The sequence below is a fragment of the Triplophysa dalaica genome, chromosome 10 (assembly GCF_015846415.1).
Source record: "Triplophysa dalaica isolate WHDGS20190420 chromosome 10, ASM1584641v1, whole genome shotgun sequence".
In the NCBI taxonomy this organism is placed as follows: Eukaryota; Metazoa; Chordata; class Actinopteri; order Cypriniformes; family Nemacheilidae; genus Triplophysa; species Triplophysa dalaica.
This window is the reverse complement of record NC_079551.1, coordinates 13,137,957-13,165,431: the sequence shown is the minus strand read 5'-3', so window position 1 is coordinate 13,165,431 and position 27,475 is coordinate 13,137,957. Positions and strand designations below refer to the sequence as shown.

The 27,475-nt window shown below is 39.2% G+C and overlaps 2 protein-coding genes across 2 annotated transcripts; one reads left to right on the top strand and one right to left on the bottom strand.

Annotated features, from left to right (window-relative positions):
• Positions 1–84: 84 nt before the first annotated feature.
• Positions 85–3,423, bottom strand: ing5a (inhibitor of growth family, member 5a). The gene is made up of 8 exons (XM_056758901.1): positions 3,269–3,423; positions 2,685–2,756; positions 2,220–2,386; positions 1,990–2,101; positions 1,799–1,901; positions 1,502–1,637; positions 1,313–1,374; positions 85–1,232 (listed from the first exon to the last, which is right to left on the bottom strand). Exons 1-8 carry the CDS (start codon positions 3,330–3,332, stop codon positions 1,193–1,195), a joined length of 756 nt encoding a protein of 251 aa, XP_056614879.1. The 5' UTR covers positions 3,333–3,423; the 3' UTR covers positions 85–1,192.
• A 316-nt stretch (positions 3,424–3,739) lies between these two features.
• impact (impact RWD domain protein) lies at positions 3,740–27,373 on the top strand. Its single transcript, XM_056758823.1, has 11 exons — positions 3,740–3,935; positions 4,005–4,133; positions 4,797–4,849; positions 4,941–5,003; positions 5,130–5,215; positions 12,843–12,974; positions 13,291–13,385; positions 18,043–18,116; positions 19,109–19,199; positions 22,046–22,180; positions 24,706–27,373. The coding sequence occupies exons 1-11, from the start codon at positions 3,894–3,896 to the stop codon at positions 24,763–24,765; spliced, it is 960 nt and encodes a 319-aa protein (XP_056614801.1). The 5' UTR covers positions 3,740–3,893; the 3' UTR covers positions 24,766–27,373.
• Positions 27,374–27,475: the final 102 nt, after the last annotated feature.

The following is a 27,475-nucleotide window of genomic DNA, read 5'->3' as shown; positions in this document are numbered from 1 at the left end:
ATAAAATGTTACTTGATAGTCATTTTACCACCCACAAATGACATGACACATCTCAATTGTAAAGTCCATAAGACAAAAACAGAATTACACACATAATATTCTGCTTTATATTTGGATCACATTTATATAGAATCATGGAAATTAAAAGAGTACAACAGCAGTGTAGCTTAAAACAAATGCTATCACCACTTAATCTCACTTTGGTAGATCATCTCACATTTTTGTGCCATCGCAATAGCTCGGGTTTCTTTTCTGACCTTTACAGCAGGTCGCAATAAAAACTGCAACAGAGTCCCGTTCCATTCTTGCATCATGACTGTAGAACTACACAGCAGAACCTCCGAGTGCCACTTGAGTCTGGTCGTGTAAAAAGTGCATGAAAGCTGCTGAAGACACATGGCAGATACTGCCAAATATCCATGATTTTAAACATTCACAACTGGAACACAACAATGCAGCCACATTCTGTGTTTTCATCAGATGTACTTTGAAAAGCAGTAGTCTTCATTTCAGATCTCTCGGAGTTCTGTAGAAGATACTTGGAAACAAAATGATCTCCAAAGGGGAATGGAGTGAAATCTGATTGTTCAACTCAAAATGAAAAACATGCAAATGACGGCACTTATGTCCCACAATGTCTCTTTTGATTTTGGAAGTTTGCAATTATGTGATAAAACAGAATAAAATCTCACATTTGCATTTTAAAATTTCTGTTCTGCTCTAACAAAAAGGGGAGTTTCTAACTGAAGTCCAGGCAAAATTCCCTGAAAAAGAATAACTTTTATATATTTAACATCGGTTGCATTCAGCATTCTAAAACTTTGTTCCAAGTAAATTCTTTAGAAAATTAGCTCTAAACGACTTGCGGAGTGCTCGAAAACATTTCATGCGTTAGTTTGGATGCTTGAAGCTTCAGAAATAAAAGTGTACAATGAAAATTACATAGATCAGCAAGTAAAAAGAAAAATATATATTGTATCCTGGATTGTCTGAAAAAGACAGTGACAACACAAAATGGGAACATTTCAAGTACTTTAAAAAATAAAAACTTTGTTTTCTTGTGACCCTCATATATTTCATCATGGCCATATAAAGGAGTATATATATATATATTATACTATTTTACCACAAAATACATATTTATACGCATATTCATATATAAACATAATCTCTCAACGTACAAATGTTCAACTCATTTTTTCTTTCGATCCTGGGTGCATCGTGGACAGAACCTGCAAGAAAGTGAAACGTGTTTATCACCTCGAAAACCATCAGTTTCAACAGTTCCCCATTTGATTGCCAGCTAACATACCATTTCCCTTTGGGTTTCGTCGTCAGGTCAACGCAGGCAAAGTGAAACCACTCGATTGGACACTGTTAAACAAAGGTAACAAGTCAATTTAATAAAAACGTGAAAGACGGGCAAAAGCAAAGACTCTTTTAAAATATTTAAATTGACGGAACAGATATTGTATGGACACGAAGCAAAAGTGATTCGTACGTCGGGGTTGTCACATCCGATCATTTCTCCATATGACACTTGGTGACACAGGCAGTATGTGGGTTCGTTGGGGTCCACTGGCATGTCTAAAACGTCTGATGGGTGAACTGGAAGGATGGATTCAGAGAACTCAGGCCTGCAGAAACAGAGAAAGCATGCACGATGTCAGATGCATACAACACACAAACACTGCTGCAAAATGTAAAGAAATAAAAAGCAACACTAACAGCATAAAGGGACCTTTTGTACTAAGGCTAGGAACTAAAAAAGGTCACAGAAAGAAGCTTTGAGACATACCCGTTTTTCATTTTCTTCTTTTTGGGAGAATCATCATCAGAACATTTCCTTCCTCTTCCTTTAGGCCCTCGTTTTTCCTTTAGGGTTCCTCTACCGCCCACCTCTACAGAGAACACAAATGCGTGCTGTTATGTAACTATAAAGTGTTTACATGAGCATGAGAGCTGTATGTGTTCATTTCAATGTCTTACTCTTCAGTGCTCTGTTCTCTGGACTTTCGTAGCCGCTGACGTCTAACTTCTCCTTCAGCTCGTTTTCAAAGCGTGCGAGGTCAGCATCAAGCCTGCGGATGTGTTTGTCCACCTAGTGAAAAGAAGCCCAAGTTTCAAAACCAACACCAAGAAAGAAGAAACTTTCAAAGCACACTACTCAAAACAAATCAAGTATCTGTCTGAAAACTATTGCCATATTTTTATTATACCATTTCATATGTCTGCATGGCGAGCTGAACTTTGTCATCGCTGTATTCTTTGCATTTGCTGAAGCCATTCTGAATCTTCTGCAGGTGCTCCACTCGCTGCTCCGGGGCCAGATTTCGCACATTTGAGATGTATTCTTCAGCAAGCTTATCGATTTCCCCTTTCTTTTCTGCACATGTAGGACAACACAATGCTAATGTTTCAAACAACACAAAACTTTATTGACGATGATAGTTGTCCTTCCACATCTGCACCACTTACAACAAACATTAAAGATTCATAGAAATATTTAAAGAACATATGTTGCCGGATTAGCTGTAAACAAACAGACAAACAGTACGATTGTGTCTCAAAACCTAGCAATAATTTTGGCTAAAACAGGGCCAATTGAAATATTATGGTGTCATAACATAACAAAAATGCTACCTACTGTAGACAGCAAACTCTGTTTGAAGACGTGATCTTACCCTCAGCTCTGTTGTCCAGCTCCCGCATGAGTGTGAAGTTTCTCTGGAGCTCACAGGGCAGATTTTCAATGCCTGTGCAAATCAAAACAACGATGCATGTGGTAACTTTAATAACTTTTACGCTTCAAACACAAGAGGAAATGACCATCTCATCTAAAGAAAATAGTGCACATATATATATCCATCACCAGCTCACCCCAAAAGAAATTTGATTTAAATATGTGCACGTGCAAATTCTTTCCAAAACATAACATATGTTTGTTTACTTGGCCAGCATGCCGACAACAAGCTAACTCTCTTTCGCTCTTCACTAATAACTAAATCTCTTTACTTTCACGTCAACAACGTTCAAATCCAAACAAGTTAAACATAAACAACAAATTAAAGACAAAATAACCATTTAAAAATGGTTTGATGTGAAAATATAAGCTAATCAACCTCTTGGCTAACTAGCTGAAGCACGCTAATGCTAATCTGAAAGTAGCCACCAAAACCCCTCAATCCGCATCCGCTAAAACATCGCAATTCCCCTTAAAATGAATCGTAATCGTATAAAATATAACAAATGTAAATGTATGACATACTATCAAGGTAATGTTCGAGATATATCGCTGTCGCCATGGTGACAATCTTCTCCGTTTCCTGCATGTATGTTTTTCTCCTCCGCCCGCAAGCGTGATGTGGAACAACACGGCCGCGTCATGAATAATTAATGAGACACCCCTCAGCTATAGGCTGATAGGCGACTGGGTCGAAAGTCGGGATTTGATTGGATGGCACTGGGGCTTGGCTCATTAGTGGGGTTTCGACGTCTCGTCTCCGTACATGAATGAATACATTTTTTATTTAACCGCTATATTTGTTTATACAAGATTGTCACACAAATTATACATTTGTTTCGAACAAAAAACAGTTTTGATGATGCGTTTTAGATAAGACAAATATCTCTTAAAAAAATATTCTGTAGGAATATTACACAGTAATATTAATAGCCAATTTTAGGCGCCCTTGTTTGACCCGGAAGCATTAGGCGCCCTCTAGTGACAGGAACAGGAAGTGCATTTAAGTTAATTTCTACACTTTCCTAGCACGTGCGCGTTTAATATAATTGTTTTATACGATCTATGTTGTTCGTTATATAGTGAATGTAAATATATAAGGTCGTGTGCAGTTCAAAGCAGTAACTTTGATTTAGTAAATTGTTGTTAGATGGACACAACAGAGGAACATGACAGTGATCTACAGTCTCAGGTATGACGTGTGTCCGACCTCGTCAGATAAACTCATGAACTGACAGCTGATGTGATGTTTGTGTGACAGATAGAGGAGGTTGAAGCCCTCTCGTCCATCTATGGTGATGAATGGTGTGTGATCGACGAGGCGTCGAGAATATTCTGCATTAGAATATCAGACGAGACCCAGCAGCCCAAATGGACTGTGTGCTTACAGGTGTGATCACGTGCTTTGTTGACGTTACATGTCATTACCTGCTTATAACGTTTTAAAACGTGCTTTGCATTGCTATTATACACACAATAACGTCCTTTTAATATAATAAAACAACTTTTATTGTGTATATAATTTTACACATTTATATTTACAACATATTACAAGTTGCATACTCTGGGAATCATGATATCAATGATTATAATAAATACACAATATGTAAGTAAGTTGATTTAAAGGTAAAACTAGCAGTTAATGCTTCAAACGTAAGACAAAGAACATGAAATGTAATATGACAGTTAAACCACTTACTTTATGTTACTGGTAACAAATGTCCATTAACAATTACTTCAACAACATCAAATTATTATAAAATGAGAGTTACACATTGTGTACGTTTGAAAGATCAATTTGTATTTTTTTCACCTCATTACTTTTACTTCGATGGAGTAAAAACACATTTTACAGTCAGATTAAGTTAATAAAAATATAAATAATATAAGAAAATATATAAAAAAAAAGGTTTTCTGTACATGTGAAGGTCACTTACAGTTAACCAATTAACATATTTTTTCCGATAAAATGCATTTGTTTACATGTTTGTTCTTGCTGGGTGGTTTGATTTGTGCGTTACGGATGATGTATGTTGTTTTTGTTTGTTTGAAGATCATACTTCCTCCGGAGTACCCAAGCTCAGCGCCTCCGATGTATCAAATAAAGTATGTTTCATCTTCTTAACCCTGCATTTAAAGAAATGTTGCTATTTGAATATTAAGCATGTTCAATAAAACCTTTGTTTTATTGCTTTAGTGCTGCCTGGCTCAGAGGACAGGACCGAATGACCTTATCAAACAGTTTAGAGGAACTCTACGTGTAAGTATATCTTATTGCTCTCCTGCTGTAAACGGCACATCATTTTCAGTCGAATAAACATGTCTTTAGAGAGATTGTGCAGAAGTGCATGTGACGTGTGCTTGTGCGTTTTCCGCCCTCGTACAGGGAGAATGCAGGAGAGAACATTCTGTACCTCTGGGTGGAGAAAATCAGAGAATTCCTCATGGAAAAACCCCAAAGCGCTGAGACGGGTGAGACCCCACACTTGACCCATGTTCTCCACCACATGAAAAGATGAAAAAAGCATCGTAATCAAAAACCTTTTGCCTGGTTCTGGATTGCATAATAATACTCTTCGTGGCCGTCTGGGAATCAATCCAGCTTAGGTTTTCCTTCACTTATTGTTTGCTGTCACATAAAAGTCCATCAAGATTGAAGTGAATATTGAGTCCTTTTAGTTTTTTATGCATAATTTAAGGTTTTAAGATGTTGGGTATTTAACAGATTTCCAAGCAGAGACGATGACGTCCACCGGTCCTCGCACATCACAAAACACTTTTATGCAAATTTCAGAATGTTGACGCACAGACCCGTCTGCACATTAGCGCTAGTTTCTTTCAACTTGTTAGACTCTTATTGTGTGCACCTCCCTATCTTTTCATGTACAGAATGTATTATTCAAAGATTTAGCATATTTCAGGGATGTGATGTCATGTTGCACTAGGGGGCAGTAGGTAGCCATACCATGTGTCTTATTGACAATCATAATCCTATAGTTCTGATGGATCAGCTCACACCTATAGCATGATAGGTCACGGGAATATTTTACCATCATCCATCCGTCCTCGTATCATTCGAAACCTATACATGACACAAAAGAAGATATTTAGAGAAATTTATTTTTTGTGTTCATTCGATGGGGTTCAGTGTTGTTTGTTTACCGACATTCTTCAAAAAATCTTCGTTTGAATTCTGCAGAAGAAAACAAAGTCAAACAGGTTTGAAATTACGTGAGTTAATGATGAAAGAATAGTGATCATTAAGTGAGATGATTTTGATGGATGTAAGTACATGAGGATGTATTTCCAGAGAAGAAACCGGTGTCAGTTCATATGAGTCATACTCTAGAACTGAGCATTTTTAGTTAAAAAGAACAGACACGAGAAGATCAACTGTTAAACAACAGCGCCTTTGTTGTCGCTGGTGAGAATCGTCTGGCTAATAAAATCACAGTTCTAAGATTTGGTTTCGTCTAATTGGCCTTTTTGTTAAAGCCCTACTTGCGTTTTGTTTGTCTGGGCTTTTTGTTTCGAGCAGTTTCAGTAATGCTATGTTAGGAACGCATTTGTGTATGAAGCGAACTCTGGAATGGAGAGAATTAGAGACGGCGGGCGTTATCAGTCATTTGTTCTCTCGGGCTTTTAAGAAACACGGCGTTCCGGCAGCAGTTGGAACAACACGTGCGTCTGGAAAAAACATTGGCATGCTTTTAATCTTTCATATGTCTTTGATCATAGGTGCTTGGTTTGGAAAAATCAAGCAAATGTTCAGGTCAATGGTTTCCTCTAAAAAGAATACAAGGCATACACACAAACGCCTGCAATCAGGTGCACGCTCTGTCATTAAGCTAGAGGTAACAGACCCTTCAGCGAGAAGAATGCAACCTCTTCTGATTGTTCCAAACTAGTAGGTGGAGAGCGGCATCTCGAGAACAAGGAAGTTATTCATGTCGATTTGGACACTATAAAAGCTGGGCATGTTTATTGCTGCGTCTCAATGTGGTTTGCACTGCAGTTATGGTGCTTTCCCTAGTGGTACGGCTCACTTTCGGGGGCTTTCCACTGGGTACAGTACGTAGTACCTCAAACGTTTTTCAGCTCCACCTCGGTAGAGGTTCCAAGTGTACCGCACCGATACCAAAATGTGATGTGTTTACACAGAGAATCATCTCCATTGGATTCGCAACACAAGAATATGCATTTTAATATGTAATATTGGCATTGCCTTATATGCTTTGTGACCGTTATATAGAGATTGAGACCCTTAACGCAATGCTTAATGCAAGATTAGTTTACCCTTGTGCGCCGTGGAGCAAACCAGATGAAAGTCGTCTGCTCTTTTCTGTAAGGTTTTCCAAACTCTCTGGTATTTTGGTTTGCTCCCATCCGCTATCGGTATGCTCATGTGCTCCTGTGTTGTGTGTTTGTTTGTGATGCTTTACGATGATGCTACGGCATTAGAGGCGGCGCAACTATGACGATACGTTTATAATCCCACCCATTTGGAAGCGGTACTTAACTGCAGTGGAAAAGCAAACTAAGCCCAAGTGAAGTGAGCTGTACTGAGCTGTCATACTAAACCTGACGGTCCCATGCAGTGGAAAACGCGCAATTTGTGTTTGGATTTGGTTATATTGAACATCTTTGATTCCATCTAGTCGGCATATTCTTAAAGTCGGCATGAAATGTAAGTAGAGATTGTTTTGGACGCCGTATCGTGACGTATACCAGAGGGGAAAAAACTTCTGAAGTCAGGGGAAATATGTAAGGAGGTGGTTGATTTCATCCATCGAGAACTGATTGGATTGTTGGAAGTTAAAAGATTTTAATCCACATTTGCAATTAGTCAGTCATTGGAGCCCCATCCTCGCACCACTAAATTATGGCAGTAAATCGGGGATGAGATCTGTTGGTTACTGACATTCTTCCAAATATCTGTTTTTGTGTTTGGCAGAACAAAGAAATGTATACCCGTTTGGAACAACCTGAGGGTGATTAAATGAGGACAGTATGGTCCTTAAATGAAGTGCAAATGAATAAAAAAAAGATATCCAAAGATAACTCATTTATAATAAACACTGCAAAACTGTGTAAAACAATAAGAATGATCATTTTTTATTTCATGCCGACTTTAATGGGATAGTTCACCCAAAAATGATCAAATGCCCTCATGTTATTCCAATCCAGTATGACTATATTTCTTATGCATAACACAACAGACAATATTTTTTAGTATGTTGGTCCCCAATGAATTCTATTGTATGGACACGAAACCAATGCAAGTCAATAGGGACCAACAGTATTTGGTTACCAGCATTCTTTAAAATATCTTCTTTTGAGTTTTTAAGATGAAAGAAAGTGAAGCAGGCTTGAAATTACAAGAATGTGAGTAAATGATGACAGAATCTTATAATCTTTGCTATGCTCTAAAATGTATATTCTTTTCCATAACAAAAACAGTACATGCTTTAAGGCCATACTGTATGTAAGCGAATTGGGACGCAGCAATACAGATTGCACTCTGCTCCGTTGATTTTGCTGCGTTTACGCTGTTACCCGATTTGCATAATTCCTTTAGGAAATCAGGCGCTTTACAGTTTGTGCAAATAATTTGTAAGATGAAGCAATTTACTCTTTAATTCCCCCATGGCATCAAATCTTAATTGAGATACGAGATAATGTTCAGCGTGGCGAAGTCGAGATAAAAATATCTCGTGAGATAGGACAGGCCGGCTCACAGGACCTCCGCACCTGACAAGAAATGTCTGGCTAACCTGTGTAACATCCCATGAGTCGATGGGCTTCAATCTAAATTCTCTCCGGATGAAGAGTTTGCACTTTTGTGCACAACATTACAAAATATTTGCACGGTGGCAAACCTCGAGATTCTCGAAAGAGGAGCCCAGCCGCTGTTTCCCGAGCCGATTGTCTACCTCGAATCTCGCATCCCTTTGAACATAATGTTTTCCCAAATTATTGCCCGCCTGATATTGGATCCATGCCTTTGATCTAGCCATCTCTGCAAAGTTGAATTGTTTGGATAAAATGAATAGAGCAGCATGTCGCCGCCGAGGTAGTTCCTTTCCTCTCGCCGTCGCAGAAAACCCAGCGCTGGGGGGGATCTAATCGTAATCGATGAAAAGACTTGCGCTGCCTTGACAGAAGGGCGTTAATCTTTATCACCAGGGCACTAAAAGGCCTCGTGAGGCCGGTGGCGAGTCTAGAATTGACTTTCATGTTTTTTGACACTCACCCCGCTCTTTTCAGGAGTGCAGAAAATCTTGCAGTTCTCTTCCTTATTTGGGGAAGGAGTTTATTTTGTCTTGCTTTGTTAGCCGCAGAGCTGATAGCAGTTTTCTTTGCTGTCGAGCAGAATCAGTCAAATGTAGATGGGTTTTTTTCGGGTTGTCTAAAGGTGACTCAAAAAACATTGTCCAGGGAAATCATACGTGTTTGTGGGACTCAAAAAGAACTGAAGGGGTCTGAATTTGTCATCCAATCAGAAAATGTCTCTAGCTGTCTAGTTTTATTTGGACGAAAAAACAATTATTCAGTGATTGCATTTAGATGAAAAATAAAGCACGTACAAGTAATGTCAATTGGTTATCAAGTTTAAGTGGGACCTGTTACCTGTTGTTACATACAGGTACAAGCGGTATGTAATTTTCTCTCGGTTTATCGCTAGTTATAGCTGATCATGTGACAGTCCACTTCCCAACGCAGCTATACGAATCCTTAACAGCTATTGTGTTTGAAGGACAGCTCTCCCACGCCGTTCCCTCGATGCGATAATTGCCACCCAAATTATGTATGTATGTCAATGGTTTCAGCATGCAAATGAATGGAAAACTCGAAAGGGGAATGGAGATCCGGCTGAATGGGGTAAAAATGGATACGGAGCGCCCGTTCATTAGCCGAGTCGCATTAATTGTCTCGCGTTTTCGCGAGACCTTGGTAAATTGCGGCGCGAGGTATACTCGGGCGAGATGACCCCAAAGGACAATAGATTAGAGTCGTGTAGGTTAGCGAGTGTGCGGGAGCTGGGTTCGCTGAAACCTTTTAATAGAAACAAAATTACATGTTTGCTGAAATAACAAAAGCGGGAATGCGTAATGGGTCGGGAGTCGTCTAAGAGCGTTCGAGTGGAGAAAGTGTCCAAAGAATAATGTTTTCAATTTATTGTGTTTCATTTTCTAGCAATTAAGTGCATAATCAGGATGTAATCAGAGAGCTGCTGGGGATAAACACATCTTTTGATTTTCGTCGGCGTTTGACATTCGCACAACTGTGACGGTCATTCTCATTGGGTCTTGACCTTCTGTCATATACCTGCTTAAAAAAACAGCTTGAGTGACTTAAGGTGGTCTGCTGGTCTCTGGGATGCTTCTAAACAGGATCTGAAGGTCCATGTATGACCTAAAGGTATATATATTTGATTGTTTAAAGGTCATTAAATATTTTTGTGAGAATATTCCTCAGTTTTCATAGCTTTGACAGTCCACTTCCAAACCTTGATATACACATCTTTTTTTTGGTTGGTATAACTGGTTTCTGAGCATTAAAGGGTAAAAATTCTGTCACGGTAGTCAACGGTGGCCTGTTTGGTCACAAGCTTTCTTCCAAATATCTTTCTCTGTGTTCATCAGAACGAAGACATTTATACAGATTTGAAACAACTCGAGGGTGAGTAAATGAAAAACGTTAGTATATTTATACGCATTACTTAAAAATATTTTTATTTTTGTCGGTTCAACTTATTATAATAAGTAACCTGGTTTCCTTACATTTTTTAGTTAATTCAACTTAAAAATGTTAGTTACCTCAATGACATTAATGCACACTCAAAATTTCAAGGCAACCAGGTAACTTTTTTTACGTTCAACCAACAATTTTGTTTTGACAGTATTATGTAATATTTTTGTGGCCTTACATTTTTACAATCAAATTTACTTTATTTTTTTTTCTTTTAAAGATACTATTTAAAATTTTGCCTTTTGGTAAGTTTTTGTAACTTACAAATACAAGTTGAAATTGCTTACTTTGATTTACATTTTGAGTTAAAGTTGACATATTGATCATTTTTTACAGTATGCGAAAACCGTGTCTTGTAAATGAAAATCACATTGCGTTGTTTCTTACATAGTTTACTTATTGTAACTAACAAGGTCAAGATTATAGTTTTGACAGGTTGTTCGTGTCCTACGGAGAGCAGTCACTTAAGTGATTCATAAGTGTTTCGAAAATGCAACTGCCAAACTTAAATCGAGCCCTTGATTACTTGTTTTGAACAGCTGTTTCATTCAAACTTGATTTCTATTGTTTTAAATATACATTTCAGCATTGTTACCTCGGCGTGCGATTCCGAAACCCCATCGTTTCCCCCCGATACACCTCAGTATGTGTGCTCTTTTTTTTCGTAGTGCGACTATTACATTAGCGATGCTAATTTGTTCCCCACACCAATTTTAGTAAACAAAACGTGAATATATGCGTCGCCCTCGGCGGTGACGTCACTTCTGAAGAACTTACTTAATCTAATATCAAACTTCAGAGGGAAAGGTAATTAGCATCTTCCCTCATCACCAAAATGATTCGAGGCTTAAAAATTGACGGTGTCATGAAAAGTGCCGCCTCCCTCCATTCTCGACAAACATCAGCTCTGTTTTTACAGTAATTATGCAAATGAGATGCTAGTTACAGCAGGTTGTGTGGTGAAGGCCCCTTAGAGAGATCAAAAGGTTGTCTTGCTTTTTATATATTTCCGCGGGCCATGAATATTCATGTCCGACACTGAGAAGTGGGAGGAGGTCGGGGAGAAATGAAAAGCAGTCAAAGGTCATTAAAGCTTTGGAAGCGTTTTAATTTTTCGACAAGCTATAATTAAATCCTGAAATTGATGTGCCTCAGGTTTGCCCAACTGAATGGGATAGGAAAAGCCCAGCATGGCCCGCATCTTCTGTTGTGACAGAGAGCTGCACATGTTTGTTTACAGATGAATTTGAGGTTAATTTTCTGGCCAGCAGGGTTGAATCTGCAATATTTGTTTCTTAGCGTTTCGTTGGCCAGAGTATGTAAAAGCAAATCAGTTTTTTTGTGTGTTGCCATGGTCGCAGAAACCCTGCAAATTCAAGCTGCTTGCAAAATAAAATCTTCGTATTATCATCGGTCAATGAATCCTAAAAATCCCCAAATGCTTGGTATGCGTAAATCGAATGAAAACAACATTGATGTATAATATTACCCCTTTAAAAAGAAGCTGGTTAATGCTTCTGCCGCCTCTGCCAGCCGTCACATACCATGATTAATATTCATGGACCAAACCTGACCTGGAACAGTCTGTGCCCTGAGCTCCTGACAGGAAGTGAACTTTCAGAGGACTTCCTGAAGTCCACTTCGACCATTTATAGACTGTTAATTCACGCTTGTCTTTTTCCTCTTTTATGGGGCTTAATCGATCAACATTTCAGTAAGCGTTAGTGTTTAAGGGTTGTTATTTAGTGTGAGCCAGTGGGATGGTGAACGACTGAAACAAGGTTTGGAAGCCAAAGGAATTCCTAGGAGTGAATTGAGCATAAACGCTGTTGTTTTATACGTGCCACTGAATGCTAATGCAGTACTTCAGAACATCTGGAATGACTGATTGTAGAGCTTGTTTAGGCGTCATTTAGTTTCTCCTTAAGACATTTAAATGGCGCATCAAAAAATGACTACCAGTGATTTATGGCAAAATGTCTTGTTATATCGGATTACGTAAAAAAAAAAAATTTTGCGTGGAAATTTTAAGATCTGATACGTTAAAGCTGCAATTCGTAACTTTTTTGGTTATAATTTGAACTGTTTGGTACAACTTTGCGAGAGATTTGACGTCAATTGATTTCTACCCACATCAAAAAAAGTTCGTATTGTAACCTGCATCTTAATGTTTTAAACAGAAATGATGAAAACGTTACAAATTGCAGCTTTAAGTAGCTTAACTCACTCGCTGTATTTTTATAGTTGGTTATTTTCATACAAATAATTTATGGTACTTTATTTCCAAAATTGAAATGTCTTGTGTAACGAAATCTCAGAACATGCCTTTGTTCCCATGTGTTGTCAGACGGACCAGAGACGAACAAAACGATGAATACGGAAGAAGATCGAGATCACGATGAGGACATTATTCAAGATTATCGCCTGCTACACGTTGGAGCCAACCAATCAGCCGACTTCATCTCCGGCACTTCGGATGGTACATTCCAGCTATTTTTTTACACTTTTGATGATGCAAAAAACATTCAGTTGTGTTAACAACCCACTTTGTTTTAATAATATCACATGATTTGTAAATGGTGCAATTCAATGACAAACCAAGAGCTTGATGTAATTGTCCATCAAGATTGGATTGGCTTGGTTGATATGTTGTCTTCTGGAGTAAGATCAGAAACACTTTTTTTTTTATTGTTGGCACCTTGACTAAAACATTCATCCGTGTTAATTAGTAATTAGCAGCTTGGCCGGCGTTGAAAACAAACGATTTTATTCGTTTTTTTGTTGTTGTTTTTAAGATGAAGAATTGCCTCCGATTCAACACGGGGAGACGATCACAGATAGAAGAAGCACGTTCCAGCCTCACTTGGCCCCAGTGGTGACTCCTAAACAGGTGTGACTTATTACCCACAATCCATCTTCGTCAGAACATAGCTGACTATTAAGGAAAAGATGGCAAACGAATGAAGATGTCTGTTTTTCAAGCCAAAAATATCAGGCAGCGATACAAGACCGTAGGAATGCCATTGTGAAAACTGATGTGAGTTTTGAAGTGTCTGTCATTCCGGTCCCTTGAGTTTAGTTTTGCTCTAAGCTGTTCGTGAGTCTACACTCTTTGTCACTTGTGGAATTCACTGTGAAATGCACACCCCCAACACTTACCGTTCACATTGCCCAGCTGGATGGCAGGCGGATGACTAGCGCACACCTGCCCCTGATGTGACTGCTCCTCTGCATTATTACAACGAGCGCCTTAACTCACTTCCCATCACCCCTCCGAACTTCATTGTCTTGAACATTCCCACTTGCATTAGATCTCGACAGGGTCACTTTTTGCACATCGACTGCTTGGGTGTTTGGAGATTGTGATTGTGACTCGCCATTGTGCGTGTCAGCTGGGAACTTATAATGCGCTTGATATGGAGAATCTTGCTGTTTTCGAGAGCGGCTGTTTTGAAAGGCACCCTGCCTTTAAGTAGGGCGCTGACATTTACGCCTCTTGTTTGTTTCCTTTGTGCGATTGACAGCTTGACGTCAGGCGGCCGGCGAGGCTGTTTATGGTTTTGACCTTGAGCCTTGTCGCATATTTTTAAACCTTATTTAAAAACAGACAACAACGGTGTTCACATAGGACAGAATTTGTTTATAAACCCTTGTAGCAGATAAATGTAAGATCTAAATGAATAATTGAATAAAATATAAATAAAACAATATTGAAATAAATAATATTAAATTGATTTAATATTATTAGTGAATGAAATGAATAAAAATAATCAAAATAAATCCAAGTCTTAAATTGAGCCTTGTCGCTTACTTTGAAAAAAGGGAAGATCTAAATGAATAATTAAAAATAATAATAACAAGTGAAATATAAAATTAAATAAATAACATATTAAATTGATTTAATATTATTATTGAAATAAATAAATAATAAAAATGACTGCAAATCTTAAATTAGGATTAAATAGAAGTAGATTTTAATTGATGTAATATTATTATTGAATGAAGTGAATAAAAATAATCAAAATAAATGCAAGTCTTAAATTGAGCCTTGTCGCTTACTTTGAAACCTTATTTCAAAACAGATGACAATCATGTTCACAAAGGACAGAATTTGTTTATAAACCCTTGTAGCAGATCAATGGAAGATCTAAAAGAACAATTAAAAATAATAATAACAAGTGAAATATAAAATAACATAAGTAATATATTAAATTGATTTAATATTATTATTGAATGAAATAAATAAAATAAATAATTAAAATCACTGCAAGTCTTAAATTAGCATTAAATAGAAGTAGATTTTAATATGATAGTGTTTGAAAGTGCCTAGCTGTTTGATGTCGCATGTCATAAAGCAGTTTAATTTAAAGATACATGCTTAACGTTTTTACTCTTCGCATGTAAGATCAATTATAAGCAGCAGAAAAAAAGGCAGAATAGATTGGCATGAGGTGTAATCATACCACAGAATCGAGTACAGTACGCATCACCAAATCTCTTTCTGCAATGCGACTTTTCTATAAGCAGGTGTGTTAAAATCATGTTATGTTACAAACCAAAGATTACATCCAGCGCATCAAAGAATAATGCAGCTAAATGCAAATTAGGAGCTTTGTCCGACTCGTTCGAAATCCCCCAGACAAGTGTGAAATGAAATTACAGTTCTTTTTGCAAAATAGCACGGAGGATGATATTAGAGACGGCTGAGTGCTTGATTAACGTCATCTGCCCGCCTTGTGTTTACTCTTTATTATCTGTGCTGATAGAAAGCCCTTAATATGCGACTTTGCTTTCATTTTCTTTCAGGTTTTTTTTTTTCCCGTCGAGTCTTTCTGAAAAGGTTTTGAAAGAGAATGCGTGGCCATTGAACGCTTGTGTGCTTGAGTAGAGTATGTTTTCAACCGTAGGGAACGGAATGAGTCGTTCTCAAGGTTCCTTTTGCCGAATGATAGGATTCGCTACTGAGATGAACACCCATAACAAACGCGTTTTGCTTTTAATGATACGTGTTTGCTAAGATGATCACTATTACTTAAGAGACCTAAAGAAACCCTTAAGATCAAGTGTCTGGTTTCGGCACTACGAACATCTTAGAGGATGCTTCTTGTGAATTAATTTTACAGTACAAAACATCTTGTAGATTTAAGCAAAGAGGGACTTGGATTCACACCCCACCGGATCTGTGCAAACCCCCCGCCCCCGTCCCCGAAGTGGATTGAAGGGTCTAAATTAGCCAGACAAGCTTGAAATAAAATCAATGGATATGTTTAGTTCAGCCGAACGGCTGAGATGACCTGTCTGAGTGCATTAGAAGCACACGCAGAATTGTTCTGTACAAACAAGACCACACACAAAAAAAGGAAAAAAAGCACATCTCTTATTCACTTTGTAGTTCTGTTTGGATTTCAGGGGCCATTTTGATGCTTTTTGATCTCTGCTTGCACGATATTGTGTTATCAGCAGGAGCTTCAAAGTTGGGCCGATGCTCTAATTTTCATAAAAGGTTAGTGCCGTTGATAGAAGTTCGTAAATGAGTTTTCCCAGACGTAATCTACCCACGAGTTTCGGCGGAAACACACGCTTGTTTGTTCAGAAAGTTTCGAGGAAACATGAGCGGATCTCGAAGCATTTAATTAGATTACTTTTCGCGTCTCACAAAGGCCGAACGTGAAGCACAAAGCGACCTCAAAGGAAATATCAACGATTGAGAAACGCTTTTGTTTTGTAAAGAACGCCGCTTTGTGTAGTCTCGGGCTGTTTAGTCTAGATCAGTAGTGATAAAAACAACATTTGCACGCCGCATTGAAAAGACGTCTCATTAGCCCCGGCCTGACACAGGTGTGCAGACGGAATATTAGCCGGAGAGAAAACAGACGCCGTCAATGGCGCGCGGATGAGTCGTGCTGATAAGCGCTTCAATCCGTGACAACTATTTCTTTGGGGAAGGGCGCTGTCTTAAATATTCATTAGCTTGTGCTTTGAGTTAAATTGGACGTTGATACATGCCGTTGGATGTCGTTTTTTTCTGCTGTGAGTAATGTGTTTCTCGTCGATAATAAAGCGAAAACAAAAGTAGAGACACATCTATTCCCCTCATCTGCTTTAAAGCGGTCAAGACCTCCAGTACGAAAAAGCACTCCAGAGACGCGTCTTTGACTTGCTGGTCTGTTTCTTGGTAAACGATGGAAGGCCACTCAACACAAATAGCCTGAAACCCAATTTGATGGACGGAAACGGCTACCGTGTCTTTCTGTGGGTTTCACAGCAATATTTGAAGTTGTGTAAAAAACAGATTTGCACTCAATATCTGCTCGTTCTCTCCCTGCCGGTTCCTTCGGCACAGCCAGATATTGCGTACAAATCCGAGCAAATTCTAGCGCGGCTGTGAGTGCTAAACCACTAGACGTCGAGCACTTTCAGATGTATTGCATCAGGGATGTGTTGCTTCTATTGTGATCCCCTAAATCTCGAAAGGTTGGGAAACGTTGTTTGACCAAATACAGACGAACAGAATTGACAGAATCGGCTCGTTCCTCCAATAAATTACCATTTTCCTTTTGAACTCTTCAGAGATGAGATCGGAGAACAGATTTGCCAGATTTGTAGCGTATTAACCAAGCACCTCGCATCACTTTTCTGTCAGGTGGATCTGGGTAAGTCAAGAAAACAAGAAGATCGCAAGTGCCACTCAAAACATCTATGCATGCAGCCAAGCATTACAATGCAAAACAAAAACATTGCACATCAGTTTAAAGACGTCTGAATTGTTTATCAAGATGACAAAACACTAACACCGTGTCTGCACCGGACGTGATTGGCGCGATGCAACAACGGCTTGTTCTTGATGGGTTTTTCGTCTCGCGTCGCATCCAGCGTGGACAAAACATACAATTATAATGGGTTATAATGCGTTCTGTTGTCTTTTATCGTATCACGGCGCATCAGGTGTTAGATTAGATGAACGTGATCTGTTCCCGTTCTGAACTTCAAGAGCCCTATTCATCACCATCATCTTTCTTGTGTTTACATCTGTACCTGTGAAGTTGTTGCATAACTTGCCTATAGACTTTTTTCAACCACAATTTGTCAATCACACATTTTTCCTCTGTTAGAGGCAGACCTGTCGTGGCAGGAATCATTTGGCGACGCTGTAAGACGTCGCGCTTCAAGTCCGCTCGTGTTTTTGAAATTGTGTTTTATTAGCGCCGATATGTTACGTACGCACCCATCTAACACATACATTCTCCAATGTCACCTCCAGTTTATGAAAACAACCGCCATCGTGCATATAAAGACAGACTGGGGTTGATAAATGTGCCCGTGTAGGGTATTCTGAGAGTGTGCGCACGTGCTTCGACTTTGTATGGCTGACGGTGATGCCCCACCGTGAAATGCTCGGTTTCTTACAACATAAATCCACCAGCAAATATTTTCATCCCATAGTTTTATGTTCGGGGTTTATTTATCTTGGAACGCTTCTTGGTATGCAATGCAATTTATATTCTGTATTTCATTTTAGCTGTTTAAATGCGTTCTTTTGTTTGCAGGTTCAGGTGGTTCTGAATAAGTTGTACGAAAACAAGAAGATCGCAAGTGCCACTCACAACATCTATGCATACAGGTGTCACGTTTTTTATCATAGGCAGATTAATAAAAGTACTTGCAAGGTGAACTTTTTTTTAGATTTTGGTCACGTGACAAAGCATTCAGACCCTTTTTTTTCTAGAAACATGTCAATGTTTAAAAAACAGGAAGTTTTCTGACAGATACTTCATTGTGTAGCCAAAACCAGAGTTGAGTTTCGTTGCAGTTCAATTAATATTTGGAATAAGCTTTTATGTATTATATTTCATATTTATAATATATTGATATAAAATACAAATACGATATTTAGACATTCCCAAATTCATTCATTTTTATTTAGTTAGTTTATTTTTTTACATTTGCTATATAGATTTAATTTATTCTAGTTTATTCTAGCTTTCAGTTAAAAAGGCCTACATTTTATATTGATTTCAGTTAACGATTTAATATGATTTAATAGTTTTAGTTTCACTTAAATATTATAACCTTGCTCAAAACTTTAAACTCTTTTCTTTGTTCCCTTGCAAGTGCTTATATTTCCCTCTCGAAATGCACATCTATTTTACATTTTTTATAGAAACATTGCACGTTTGTTTTGAGATTCATTCAGTCATTTGATCATTCATGCATTAAGATTCATGCACTGACTGGAAAAAAATAAAATGATACGTTGTGTGTTTTGTGTGTGTGTGTTGACCCCGGGGGGTTTTAGGACATGATTAATGACATAGAGGGGAGTGGGTGTCATTTAGTGAGATTAAACCGCAGGTGATATTGACATTCAGAATGTTGCCCCTGGCATATGAAGGGGCGTTGAATATCTGATAAAGACCGTGTTTACCTTTCGAGGGGAAGCCTGATTCAATTTGATCATTCGATAAAATTTGACACGACTGACAATATTTACTGTCATTACCTCTGGAAATATTGGATTGTTCTTTATGAAGCGTTGTAAATATGACAACAAGTTGACAAACAAAAACAGAACTGAAATGTTAAATTTTCACCAATTTTCTGTGTTTTAATCAGGATCTACTGTGAAGATAAAAACTCATTCCTGCAGGACTGCGAGGATGATGGAGAAACGGCCGCCGGCGGGCGATTGCTTCATCTTCTGCAGGTAAACCTAGACGATTTTAGTCTAGTGTATTTGAATCCAAAGGGATTTGGATGTTCTTGGGCTACGTGGAAACGTTTGTTCTCTCTGCTGGCATCTTTGGAAATGTGTAGGAATCAGTTACTCATCCTCGTGTTGTTCCCAACCCGCATGACTTTCTTCTTTCTGTGGAAAACAAAGAAGGAATCGTGTAAAGTATATTTCAGTACGTCAATACATAGAAAGCAGAAGTAACCAATGGACATAAAAATGGACGCCATTGTAGCTCATAAATTAATCACTAATGAAGGGTCAATTCAATTAACCACTCATTGTGTCAATAATGACAAGTTAATCCCTTTACACTCGTCACCGGCGCCAGAAAAGCATCATTGTCATATCACAATGGTTTACAGCATCTGATGTCTTAGACAACGATTTACCAAGCTGTGCACGTACAACACTTCAATTGAACGTTTCAGGAAGCTTGTTGATATGCTGGTGGGATTATGCGTCTGCTTTTTACACCCTGATCCCAATTCTGTTCTTGCCATGTCAGATATTTGCACGCAGATGTTTCATTCATCCATAATCTTTTCTCTTATCTTCCCCTCTCTGATGAAACCTCGCCTCACCGGCCTCCGCGGTGAAATACGTCGTAATCTCTGGCCCCTACGAAAAATGAGACCGCATTTCTGTCAATAACTTTGAACACAAACATGCCCTGAATGTGCCGTGATGTACGTAACATTTCTCATGAAACGGAGTGATCATGAGCAGATGTGTTTAGATTTGGACATAAAATGGAAAAAAGGCTCAGAAATCTTACAAATGTCTCCATTGGTGGTGTTTCAGAAGAGATGTCAACAATGTGTCAAATTGAGCTCAGATTTGTCAAGTCTGCAATCAAAAGTCAAAATTATTGAAGATCTCAATATGAACTTAAACATTTTTCATCCAATTGATCCAAATCCAAGGGGGGCACGGTGGCTTAGTGGTTAGCACGTTCGCCTCACACCTCCAGGGTTGGGGGTTCGATTCCCGCTTCCAACTTGTGTGTGTGGAGTTTGCATGTTCTCCCCGTGCCTCGGGGTTTCCTCCGGGTACTCCGGTTTCCTCCCCTGGCCCAAAGACATGCATGGTAGGTTGATTGGCATCTCTGGAAAAATTGTCCGTAGGGTGTGAGTGCGTGAGTGAATGAGTGAGTGTGTGTGCCCTGCGATGGGTTGGCACTCAATCCAGGATAGGCACAGGCTCCCCGTGACCCGAGGTAGTTCGGATAAGCGGTAGAAAATGGAATGGAATGGATCCAAATCCAGATTTGTTTACTACAATCTACATTCTTTGTATATCAATGTATTTAAAAAATCACAGTCTCATTTGTTTTTGTTTCGTTTAAGCAATTCTTGGAGAAACATTTGGGACTAAGTTGATGCTTAAATGGAACACGAGAAATCAATCAAATCTATTGAAGAACATATTTAGTTCAAATAAATAAAAAATAAATACATTTTTGCTCACTATGCGTGTAATTCCCGTATTTTGGGAATGTTTTTAGGATTCGCGCACACATAGACAAGCGCCCAAGAGATTTTCCGAACCCCTGCCCATATTTACTGTAAAATGTGCAAATGAAACTCAACTATAGTAACGACCATTTTACGCAATTATAATTCAACCTTTTGGAGCTCATCCCGCTTTTTCCTGTTTTTCAAATGTAATGACATGTTTAAATAAGAAACGATTTGTCTATTAATAGAGGTGGAACGTGCAGATGGCTGTGATTTGCCCCCACCACGGCGGGTAGCCAGTTACATCCCTGTGGCGCGACGGGAAAAAATAACACTGGCGAGGACAGCAAACATGCTTGAAAACTGCCGTTCTTCACAAACATTGAAATTTGTCTCTTTGGTCCTTTGAAGCAAGCGCTTTCCCAGACAGAGGCTGACTGGCTGTGTGTCGCCTCGGGGGGGAAGCAGTGTTTTTTTTACTCATTTGACACTTTTTTATTAAATTAATTTGTTTTAAAAAAGCAAGGCAAAATGACTAGTTGGGTTCATCTAATGAATACTTTGCCGTGTCAAAGATTTGTTTTGTTCTTTTACGTGCAAAAGTGTTTTTTCAGCTGTGATCAAAGCTAGTTTGAATTGGACTCAATCGATGGGATATTTTGAGACTGATGCTACGTTCAGATTTTTTCTGTCGGAAAAGATCTGAGTTGATGATGTGTAAAGAAGATCGTGTGACAGTTGCCTCCCACATGCTGTACATCCATAGGTCCAAGACGAAAAAGGGCTTCAGCATTAAAACAAGCAATGTAATATTTTTCTATGTTTTCTGTTTAATTTATTTACATTTTTCTGAGCAAAAAATAAATATAATACATTTTCCCCTGATTTACAGAAGACACCCACTAAAATGTCATTCAGTGAAACAATCTCGTCGTCATATTTAGTACAAAAATAAATTTATGACATATTAAAATACTAATTACTCAAATGCTAATTAGTTGTCATTTTTTATTTGACAATACCCTAGGTTTTCCCATTTGTCAATAAGATTTTTTACTCAAAAAGCAAAATTTTATATGCTCCCTTATTCATTTTTATATTTAAATATGTACAAGTCAGAAAAAGCATTTTGTTTGAATTTGTACATAAATATTGTGTTTCACTGAATGACAAATAATTTCATCCAAATTTGGACATTTTGTTCTCCAAAAATTTCAAATTAATTAAAAATGAATGTGCTTTCTATGGACATAAAATCCCTTTTGTAGATTTATTTTGATGGGAACATCTTAACGTCTTTGACCCACATACAAGTGTCACTCTCATTTTCTTCAGAATACATTTTCTCTGTGTCTATAGATCCTGGACGTTCATAACGTGCTGGTAGTGGTGTCTCGATGGTACGGTGGAATTCAACTGGGCCCTGACCGTTTCAAACACATCAATAACTGCGCAAGGAACATCCTCGTCCAAGAAGGTTATACTGACACCTCAGTAAGCGTACATCAATAACATATAGTTGTTAATATGTTGTGACATATTGCTTGAAATGAATCTGTGGCGTCATTAATGGGATTGAACAATTTGGATTCTTCATATTGATTCAAGCTAACTATTTCTTTAACAAATGTTCCTAGCTATTAAACCACACATAGCTACCGTTACATGCCATCATTTACATTTTAAACTAGTATTACAACCCAACAGTTCTTTGTTAAAATACTTCTTATAGGGTACGCTATCCAACACGTAATGTTTGTAAAGGACAATGCTTTACGACGTGCTATCTATTTATTTGCTTTTATTATGTTGCCCCGCCCAGTCTTTCCCTCATAACACCCAATTCAGACGGCTAGCTCACATCAGATAAAGCATTGTTTACTTTCCAGCGATGCTGCCGTTTTATTCCTCGCACAGCTCGAGTCTTACTGCTTTTATTATTATTTTCTTATTTCCATCCCTATTTGCGACTTTAACTTTTTCTCCTTGACATTTCCTGTTCCCCTTCCACTGCCTAAAGTGACGAAAACATCAGAAATACAAAGTAGCCAAACTAACTTTTTGCCCTTTCTTTTGTTACCGCTGTGAATCTCTCGACTTGAGTGTCCGCCACTTAGTCAGCCAGCAAACACGTTGATAAGGTCGCACAAAAACAAGTTCAGGAGAGATTTGCCGGCATGCGCCCGACATCTTCCGAGGATTCGTTTGTTTGTTGTTTTCTTTCATTTCTGTGCAAATGAGGACGTGTGTACAGCTGCGGGGCTGCTATGGTTACCCGGATAATAGGGGCACATCGTCGCATAGGCTACACACACATGCAATTACACACATGTGAGATATGATTATCTCAGAGTTTGATGGAACGCATCACAAAACCGCCACTCAGTTAAAGAAGCACAGACTTTTTACATCGCATGCCACGGAAAACACAAGCGGCTCGATGTGCAGGAGGGCTCTCGGCGCTCTCAGCAGGGTACAGAAGCGGTCACGTTTCATGAGTGAGAACAGGGGCCCTCACGTCGCATCTTCTGACATGTTGTGAAATTGGTCTTTGGTGTAGAATTAAACGGTGCGGTGACTGGAGTAAAATGCAGCTAAAGGGGAGCAGCTTCAATTTCAAGCTGAGGTTTCCTGTCATTTTTTTGATTGGGGACTAAATGAGTCGTTTTCCGAACACTGCAGCCCTAAAACGTGTGAGTCACTCGTGCTACCAAACATACGTCACCGCAACCTGCTTATTAAAGACTGGTGCGTCTTTGGATGGCTAAATTGCAGCTTTTGTGAAAATTCACTCTTGTCGTAATTACTGTGATTAAAATTTGACTAATTACAGTTTTATTTTGTTGTCTTATAGAACTGTAACGTTAAGGGTACATAGAGTCAAACTACAGCTGGAATGTTGCGTAACCCTAATATTTACATATATGCATGTGCCAGATGGTTGGCTTCCAGTTCACGGTCTTATTTCTCTAAGCATCCTACGAGAATCCAGCACTGTGCTACTCGGTTCATTAAAAGAGCGTTTATCAAATCTGTGTTTCAGCCTTAAGAATACACATGGGACTGAGGATGTCAGCTGGTATAGATTTCATGGCAATGAGCGTGTTTCAGCCTCGGCTACGTCATGCAGTTATCTCGGGGTGAAGATGAATGTTGTGTTATCTTCGCAGCGCTCCGTCCATCACGGCTTAGGAGTAATTAACATACAATGCATAATAACAGCTGGTTGTTTAGTGGATGTCACGTGTGCGGAATAATAAATATCGACTCACTTGGACAGTGTTTGGTCTCGGGGGAAATAATGTGAATTGTAAACAGTTATGGGAGTATAAGCAGGTCATGGTTTCTTACGTGTTTTGAGAAATACAGTCTGTGGCACGGTTTCGTTTTATTGCATCACTTTAATTTTGCTGCACAAAGTTTGTACGGCCAAAATTGTGGGTATGTGTACGCACACATCAGACTTTTTATCTGACAGACAGTGATTTTTAGAGAGGACAGGAAGCCAAGTGGATGAGAGAGAGGGGGTGGGGGGAAAGGACCATGAGCCAGGATTCTAACTCGGGTTGCCTGGGACGCAACAGCGCCATAGGTCGGAGCACGAAGCCCTCGACCATCGGCTCCGACCACATCTGATTTTTTATCTTGACTCGCGTCATAAGAATACTGTGAAATGGCAAGACGGTCAGAGAAGGCATGTGGAGTTGGACCAACAATAAAAAAGTATCATAAAGGGAACACGAGCACGTCCTGTGCCGACGGCCCAAAGGTCGCTTCAGGATACAAGCAGCTACCGAATGCATAAATACAATTGCAGTTCTAATGTACCTCGTTGTGGGGTGCGTGTCGATGTAACATAGATGCTATCTATCCAGGATTTTAGTTTGTTCAGCATCCGCTGATGTACTTTCTGTATTAAATTATTAATGTGTTTGTATCCCAGCTCTCGGCATAACCCTCCAGCAGGAAGTGCTTCATTTCAGCTTCTCCTTTCACCAGTTTTATCGCTTCTCTTTCAGGAGGATGCATCCAAAGCTGGGGGGAAGAACAAAAGACCTAAAAGCAAGAAGGCAAAGTGAAAAGCCTCCAAAACAGACTCCTACCTGGAACAGATGGCTTTCTCTCCACTTCATCCTCTATCAAAGCTTATTATGAGGAGGGATCGTCAAACGTGGTACGGCTTGCTACTGAGGACTACGAATGCGCCATGCCGAAAGATCCTTGAGAAAATACAAATGGGAATTTCTTACAAAAGCGATGTATAATGCTTTCAAAGGATCCGGTTTTGTGGTGAAGAAGGAATTGAACCGTAAATGGGTGGTATATGGAATTAAGGTGTTTAACGGTCTTGTGCTGTGCGTTATGTAGCAATAAGTGCTCCCCGTCTTATGAATAAAGATTTTTATGAATCCCAAATTGATTCGCAAATGAAGATTTTAGCCCCGACTCGAGACACAAAAACCAACCTTCATCAGCGTCTTCTGACCCTCGTTCTGCTCTAATGATGCGCTATTAATGTAATTGAATAAAGCTTGCCATAAGTAATTCAGGCGTTTCCAAGGGCGTCTCGCCATCAAGTACATTTAAAGAAAAGCTTAAAAAGTGTCGTAAAATATTGTATTTATGTCAACGTTAACATTTCGTTTGTCTACCCTCTGGCGGTATTGCACATATTGAACCTTTTGAATATTGCATTCGGACGTATTACAAATCGGACTCGCCAAGGCCAAAGTCCACCGCTATCTGATGAGTTTCGTGGCTCTCCGACTCGCATGCTAATAGTTCTTAATGAGCTCATGTGAGAATAGCTGCGGTCGTTTTGGCGCTCACGGCTCTAATAAGCAGATGCTAGGCCACCGGAGAACAATTCAGAAAAATCTGAATATCAGCTTGGTTGGTTTCGCCCACAGCAACTCTTCAGGACGGAAGCAAGCATCCCTGAAGTCTCACGGCCCAACCTTGAACTCAAAACGGTTTCAACCTTTGCGAATTCTTCCGTGGCAATCCAAGTAGGTACTCGAGTACTTATTGACGTCTTACCTTTAGTTACTCTGTGTCTGGCACGCGCACATTTCATCGCCGTCTTCCCTCTTGAATTCTTTTGCCCGTTGACATTATGGCCTCTCTCCAGCGCGAGTCCTAGTCTTCTCACTTTTATGCTCCCTTCATGCATCTATTCCCTTTTCTCCGGCCTGTTCTTTCATCTTTGCTCCCTCTCGCCTCTGTGTTCCACACTATATCTTTTCGATGAATATTAACGCACCTTTTGAGTGTCAGCATCAGCCCTTTCAGATTTTCTTGCTTGCTGTGGCTCAAGGGGCATCTCTAAATGTTTTCACGGACTCTTGCTGTGGCGTGTTTTCTACCTGCAAGGGTAAATGTGGCTTGCATGCAGAACTTGTTCGCTGTCGCATCGGTTGTCTGAGCAGCTGATTATTATTTTTTAGTCCAAAGGATCATGATAGTGAAACCTTTCATCTATTACATCGCTTGCTCTGGGGCTTTTTGGCATCTTAACTATGTTATCTTTAATTTCATCAACAGTATCACTTTAGTGAGCACGACAAAACTACGCCTAAAGGACAGCTGCTAAATTTTGACTAATACCAATTCTGGCACATAATCAAGCTAAGCGAAGCTACAGATAACTGTACCGGGCATCACAAAATGCAAATGCAGTGAAAAGGCCAAAAGCAGACCTCCGTCATGCTAATTTGATTTGACGCAAACCAATTGCGAGAGCAGGTCCAATATTGAACTTTGCAACTCGTCTTGACCAGATATCCATCCAAACACGGACTACAAGATAGAGCCATTAGCATGGCATGAAAGTGGCTAATTTGCATGGCGGACAAGAAAGCCTCCGCTTCTGTATATTGGCTGACAACGGTATCAATGAATAATATTAATCGTGGGAGAAATCAAATCAGCACATTAGCTGTCCTCCGTCGAGGCATCGAGAAGCAAGAAGATTGGTGCAGAATGGTCATTCATGTTGTTTTATCATCTGAAGTGGCTTTGGGAGACGGCCGTCGTTTTTTGTTTAAATAAGGGTCAGTGCTCTTCATCTTGGGAGATCAAACATCAGAAGGGATCAGCAGAAAAGCTTGCTTCATAAGGGTCTCTCCTGCTTCTTTAGAGAGCAGATCCCGGCTCGAATGATTTGTAGCTGGCACGCCGGGCCTTTGGAATACTTGGGTTTCTGCGCTGCAGGGAATACTACAAAGAAGTTGATTTCTAAAAAGGCACTTAGCCGCTTTCCCTGGTTATCTTCTCTTGGCACCTGTATGTATTCTTCCAAGTCACAATGCTTTAATGTTTGAATTCCCTGCCCATTAGCGATATTAAACATGGTAAGCTGAAACAAGATGATTAATGGTTTAACCCGTTTTAAGCTAGAGCCTACTACAACAAAGGACATGGTACGCTGGTAATACTAAAGCTGGTATCTCTTATATAGTGCACTTTATCGGGTTTTGTAGCAAACAACTCATTCCCTACATTTGTTGAGTACTTTTTACCCACAATGCATTCTGTTTTTGAGTATGCATCCGATGCTCTCTCATATTTCCCTTGATACAACGCGAATCAACCATCTGATAGAATCAGCTGGAGGAGAGTGACCATTAGTGTTTGTTCTTGTCAACAGTTGTTTTCTACTTTTTGAGAATAAACAGATTACATGAATTATACATGCAGCATTGTTTCACTTTAAATATATTAAGTAATTTTATTAAACGTTATAAATGAAATAGTGAATAAACGTGGCAAACATTTGTTTTGTTCTCT

Bases quoted from the DNA above. Each gene is read 5' to 3' on its own strand.
- ing5a (XM_056758901.1), bottom strand. From the start codon at position 3,332: ATGCAGGAAACGGAGAAGATTGTCACCATGGCGACAGCGATATATCTC. The intron at 2,102-2,219 runs GTATAATAAAAA...TCTTTTCACTAG, and splicing joins CCATGCAGACATATGAAATG to GTGGACAAACACATCCGCAG. The intron at 1,902-1,989 runs GTAAGACATTGA...TGTTCTCTGTAG, and splicing joins AGAGAACAGAGCACTGAAGA to AGGTGGGCGGTAGAGGAACC.
- impact (XM_056758823.1), top strand. From the start codon at position 3,894: ATGGACACAACAGAGGAACATGACAGTGATCTACAGTCTCAG. The intron at 3,936-4,004 runs GTATGACGTGTG...TTTGTGTGACAG, and splicing joins ACAGTGATCTACAGTCTCAG to ATAGAGGAGGTTGAAGCCCT. The intron at 4,850-4,940 runs GTATGTTTCATC...TTATTGCTTTAG, and splicing joins CCTCCGATGTATCAAATAAA to TGCTGCCTGGCTCAGAGGAC.